Source organism: Octopus bimaculoides, chromosome 6 (genome assembly GCF_001194135.2).
Source record: "Octopus bimaculoides isolate UCB-OBI-ISO-001 chromosome 6, ASM119413v2, whole genome shotgun sequence".
NCBI lineage: Eukaryota > Metazoa > Mollusca > Cephalopoda > Octopoda > Octopodidae > Octopus > Octopus bimaculoides.
In genome coordinates, this window is record NC_068986.1 from 72682172 (window position 1) to 72688572 (window position 6401).

Sequence of the window (6401 nt, forward strand, 5' to 3'; positions counted from 1 at the left end):
GTTCACCAGTCCTCAGTCAAATCGTCCAACCCATGCTAGCATGGAAAGTGGACGTTAAACGATGATGATGATGATATATATATGTGTGTGTGTGTGTAGCTGTGTGGTAAGTAGCTTGCTTACCAACCACATGGTTCCGGGTTCAGTCCCACTGCGTGGTACCTTGGGCAAGTGTCTTCTACTATAGCCTTGGGCCAACCAAAGCCTTGTGAGTGGATTTGGTAGACAGAAACTGAAAGAAGCCTGTCGTATAATATATGTGTGTGTTTGTGTGTGTGTGTGTGTGAATGTTTGTGTGTCTGTGTTTGTCCCCCAATATCGCTTCACAATCGATGGAGCCTGGTGCAGCCGCTGGCTCTCCAGACCTCAGTCAAACTGTCCAACCCAGGCCAGCATGGAAAACGGACGTTAAACGATGAAGATGATGATGATGAGTGAGACAGAGATAAGTGTCTTGCTGTAGTTATATGGATACCACTTGGAAAGGAGAGGAGAGTAAGTTACAGACTAAGATAAGGGAAGTGTGTAGTCATATATACATTCTTTTCTACTCCAGGCACAAGGCCCGAAATTTTGGGGGAGGGGCCAGTCAATTAGATCGATCCCCAGTATGCAACTGGTACTTAATTTATCGATCCTGAAAGGATGAAAGACAAAGTCGACCTTGGCGGAATTTGAACTCAGAACGTAAAGACAGAAGAAATATGGCTAACCATTTCGCCTGGTGTGCTAATGTTTCTGCCAGCTCACTACCTAGTCATATATATATTTGGAACAGTTTCCTATAAATTCATAAGTTACCAAATTCCCTAGTGATTAATGCTATAAATCTTATTCTCCTAACAAACAACTTAAAAAGTACCTAAAGAAAACATTCCTTACAATAAATATTAACTATTGCAGAACCTTTTACAGCTACAGTCGACTACCATCATATACTCCCTTTCTTCCTCCTCCCCTGTGTCTATGATTCTTTCACTCTCACTTTGTGTGTTGCATTTCTTTACTCATTGGCTTCCAAAGAGCCTAATATATGCATTCATCCAGCACCTCTCTGTATCTCTCTTTTATTTCCTCTTCTTATCTCTTTATATGATGTACAGCACAAAGAAATCAACCAACCAACATATTGGTTATTATTTTATAGAGATAGAACATGCACACATACACACACACATACATACAATACATATACACACACATACACATATACAGTACATATACACATATATATGGTTGGGTAAACCAACTGCTTCTTTATTTTCTTCAACCAACTTGTCAAGTTTATCATGCTATTGTAGGTGTGTGTATGTGTGTGTAAAGCATGTGTCTTTTATTTGGCATCCATCAACTGTGTAACTTTTCTCATCTTTACCATCCTCCTATTGCTTGTCAATTTCAATGTTTCTCTATCAACTCGATGTTAAATCAATCTCTTTCTCTCTCTCCTTTGTACAATGTAAAATGTAACTGGAGAAATCAAGCAATCAACTAACATTTTTATCAGCTTATTATAATATAGAGATGACACTCATTTAATAACTGCTGAAGGTGTTAAAGTTAACAACTTTGTAATTATTCTGTCCAGGCTACTGAAACATTACCAAACTTTTAGATTACACATGTTGAGTTTGGTTAAATTTTTTTAAGCTTTTCTAATTATATCTTTCTATGTATTGAGCCTGAAATCCTGAAAATTAAGACTTTGAACTTGGAGTTTTAATGTTTGAGACAATTGCATTAGGGAATTGTAGACTTTAGTATTAATTTTTTTTATGCATTCACTTCAAGTTTTCTTTCATATAAGACGTGAATCTACAGACCGGAGGTAGTAGTTTCATTAATTTTCCATGAATAATATACAATACTCATAAATTTTAAATTGTTGTATCCCTGAGTTTTAGTTTCTAGCAAAAAAAAATGAATATTAACTCGATTTAGATGGAAAATATTAACATTGTAACAAACTATCAAAAACTGCACCTATGTTTATGTTGAAAAACAAAGTTATAAAATGATATTTGCTTAGATGATTATAGAACTTTGTTTAGCCTTAGGCCAATCAAAGCTTTGTGAGTGGATTTGGTGAATGGAAACTGAAGGAAGCTTGTTGTGTATGCCTTTGTATTTCTGTTTGTTCTCCAACACCACTTTACAACTGGTGTTCATGTGGTTACATTCCTGTAACTTAGCAGTTCAGCAAAAGAAACCAATAGAATAAGTACCAGACTTTAGAAAACAATAAGTACTGGGGTTGAATTATTTGACTAAAAAATTCTTTAATGTGGTGCCACAGTACAAGTAAAAGGTAAAAGATAGAAAATAGTTATTATATAATTGCTTTGTCAGAAATTGAGAATCTTAAATAATATGCAAAAAGAAGAAAATTATATAAAACAATAAATTAAATATGAATTCATGTGACCAAAAGAAAAATATTCTTGTATTTTTTTCAGAGATGAAAAGCATGTCAACGGCAGCTCTGAATGAGTTACTTGCCCAATTTGAGCTGACCATAAAAGAGCTATCAGAAACTCTAGTCACTGAACTAGCCTTACGTGATGAGCTTGAATATGACAAGGAACTCAAGAATCAGTTCATCTCTCTACTGCTGACTCTTCAGAAAAAAAGACGTGAAAACAATGTTGACAAAAAGAAGAAAAGAGTAAAAGTTAATAATGCATTGGCAGAAGGTGCTGGAACAGTAAGTATATATGAAATTTGTTTTAATGTTCCATACATTGCTTCCAGGGTAACTAGGGACATCATAGGACTTATCTGGACCACTTTCCAACACTTCACTTCTCTCTCTCTTATCATTGTTTACTTGAGCTGTCTCACCATCTTCAAATATATACATAAGGGACATCAGATCTACATGTATCCACTTGAGTAACAAAGGTATCATGGGACTTGATGAAATTTGGTTGCCATGAAAGGTTATTATAGATTGCAGTGAGTGTCTTGCTTTGAGCTGTGTATTTTCTATGAATGGATTAATACACCATTTGCAGCTTCTTTACAATAAAATATATAATGCATGTGTTTTGTCATTATTGGTTATTTTGTCACCTTTGTAGAATATTGTTTTAGGTTTCTATTGGGAAGAATTGTGTTTCAGTGTAGATAATGTAACACACTGAAAAGCATTTATATTTTTAATATAGCTTTAACCTTTTTGACAGAAACTTTTAAAGTAAAGAATTGCATTATCTCCTGGCTCTACAAGTTATAAAACTGTTCCAATATAATGTACTGCTATTATCCTCTATTCATTATACACAGCTAATGAAAATCTATCTTTTTGATTGATAAACTCTCTAAAATTCCCTGCCAATTGCCATATTATATTCTCTGTTCCTGTTATAACTGACTTACATGGGTATCATACTTCTACTTGCTAAAACTTTCTATCTGTTCCTTGCTGTCTCTTTAAACCCAATCCTAAACATAATTGTTCTAAGTTCTAAGGAATACCACTCTTTTTTCCTTATGCATTTTATAATGTACTCATCTCCATTCTCCAAACTCTATATCAACCACCAATCTCATTTATAGGCCCTTCCTCTCACTCTACTAATCAAAGTGGGACTGAATTTCTATTAATAAATCTCCTCCAGAGAGATTGTTTAGAACTTTATCTGCTTCTGTGAACAGAAAAATCTAATTCTTCCCCTCCAGAAATATTTAGATAAATTAAATGTTTGCAATGATAATATTTGTTTTATTCCTTAAACTTTATTTAATATAAATTTTAATTACTTAGTATCTTATAAATTTAGTTATCATAAATCCAATAAAACATTTTTCTTATGGGATTTTTCTATAAAGAGTGCATCAAACTATACATTTGATATTTTTTATCTTTGTCATGATGCTCAGTATAAAAGTTGTCATAGATGTTTTACTTTAACCTTTCAGTATAATATAAGGTACACATTTAAATGTTTCCTCTTCCTTTATTTTTCTTTTTTGCTGAAACCTGATCCGAGGGGATAATCTTGCTTATATTGGAATGAATTTTTGATTAGTTTTTTTTTTTTTTTTTTTTTTTTTTTTTTTTTTTTCTTTTTCAAAATGATAAATTGCATAGATAAATTATGCCATAATTCATTTAGCAATACCCACTCTTGCACATATGATGCTTTCCTTCATTCTTTCCTAACATTCTGCACTGACTCCATGAAGAAACACCTTCAAAAACATCTTCAGTAGACTCGTGCCAATTTTATCCCCTTTTACAACTCAGAGACACATTTCACTATCATATCACAAAAGCATTATCATACTTTAGTCCCCCAGATGTAAACCACTTCAAATGCTAGGTCTCACCACCATTGAGGATCTCACCCAGTGAACATTCATCCTCAGCATAGTAAAAACTGCATCATAAAAACAAGGCCTTCTCTTCAAAGCCAGAAAATACTTCAACTTTCTACAAAGCTCAGGTGAGACCTCACATCTGAGACTCAGTTTCTGCTACACACACAAACACCCTAGATTACACCCAAAGAAAAACCACTTAATCATTATGATGTTATCAGCTAACATACTTCTACCTTTGGTCCATAGACATGTTGTCTATTCTCCCTGTCTTTTTTTACCACTACAATGGCTTTTACTCCATGTAGCTGGTCTTGTGTCACCTCTTCTCCATATTGTGTCAACCCTCCCGCACCCTGCACCAACCACTATACTCGGTCTTTCCTTTTGAGAATTTTGGCCCTCTAGAAATTGTCTTCTGCACATGTTTTTCCTGTAACCATTGATCTTACCAGTTCCAGGAAGGCTCTGAAGGTTATGGGCATAGACCCTTCCTGCAGACCTCTGAAGGCCATGAACGCTGACCCTTTCTCCAAGCCAAATCATTAGAAAATTTTTAATTTTTTAAAAATTGATAATAGGGAAATATTTTCCAAATTGTCAAGATCATTCAATTCTTTCTTACACAGTTACAAAACTCTTATTAAATAAAATGATTATTCTTTTTACAGTATCTAACTACAGTTATTCCTTATCACCCCTTCCTTGGACCACCGGCCTCTGAACAACTCCAAATTTACATTAAAAGTAAGTTATTGGTTTTTATTCCTGCATTTCTTTTCTTTGGAGCTTTTTTTTCTTAATCAGAAGAAATGCCATATACTTGCAATAATTGTCAGTACCTCACATGTTGAAGTATCAAATTCTGCTTGAAGAATTGGAAGTAATGTTTTCAAATTCTACTTAACATAATTTATCTAATTGGGAAATAGCTATATAAGTACTATAAAACATAACAAAAAAAACCTTTCCTTTCCTGATTTCTAGAAAATCATTTTCAAAGACTTATTTGTTAAAGTAAGATAACCACTACAAAGAAATGGCTATGTTTAGAAACAGAGCCAGGGTTATAGTTGAACAAACTTTAACATGTAAGACTTCAAATAGGAGAATGTAATGCTAGTTTACATTGTATACTTTACAGCTGTTGGTCAATTGATACAGTTAATAACCTCAAACTGTGTGAGTTTGGTTGATAGAAATTGTGTGGAAGCCTGTTGTGCATGTCTTTATGTCTGTCCTACCACCACCACCTATTGACAACTAATGTTAATTTGTTTACATCCTCATAACTTCACAGTTCAACAAGAGACAAAATAGTAACCTTAAAAAAATGCACTGGGGTTGATTTGATCAACTAAACCCTTCAAAGTGGTGTCCAAGCATAGCCAAAATCCTATGACTGAAGCAAGTAAAAGAATATATCTAAAACTAATAGCATCAACAGACTTATTTCATGTTACAGAGCTTGTTTATTTAAAACTGGCCCAGGATACTTACAACAAAAGCAAATACATATTGTATGTATTTAGAAAACCATTGCGGAAACGTTTACTGTTATTAGAATGACTCTGTTTCAAAAATTGGTGTATAACTGTAGTAAAATTGATCACAATTTACTTAATCCCTAAAGGATTAATAATACTTTCAACTTCTCATTCCACTCATTTGCCTTTTCATCTCAACAAAAAGTGAAAAATTTGCTCAGATTACATTTTTATGACAATTTAGATGAGTTTTACAAATAGTGTTGTTGTCAGTGATGGTGGTGGTGGTGTCTATTATGGAATAAGAAGCCATGTTGATTTTGGGCTCTAACTTTTCGCCAAAATCTCTTTTTCTACCTTCCTTGGTGGTTGTTTGCTTGATATGTTTTTGTATAGTAGGTGCAGGTGTAGCTGTGTGATTAAGAAGCTTGCTTTCCAACCATATGGTTTGGGGTTCAGTCCCACTGCTCAGCACCTTGGGCAAGTGTCTTCTACTATAGCCTCAGGCCAAATAGAACATTGTGAATGGATTTGGTGGACACAAACTAAAAGAAACTTGTGTGCATATTTATGTGTGTGTGTGTGTATGTA

At 34.0% G+C, this 6401-nt stretch overlaps 1 protein-coding gene across 2 annotated transcripts in view; it reads left to right on the forward strand.

Moving 5' to 3' along the window:
* LOC106873561 (fasciculation and elongation protein zeta-2) overlaps positions 1–6401 on the forward strand; it is a 73291-nt gene that overhangs the window by 54662 nt on the left and 12228 nt on the right. For both annotated transcript variants that reach the window (XM_052968869.1, XM_014920987.2), the window contains exons 5-6: positions 2457–2704; positions 4995–5070. In XM_052968869.1, coding sequence (XP_052824829.1) covers positions 2457–2704; positions 4995–5070 — 324 coding nt within the window. The remainder of the gene's footprint in view (positions 1–2456; positions 2705–4994; positions 5071–6401) is intronic.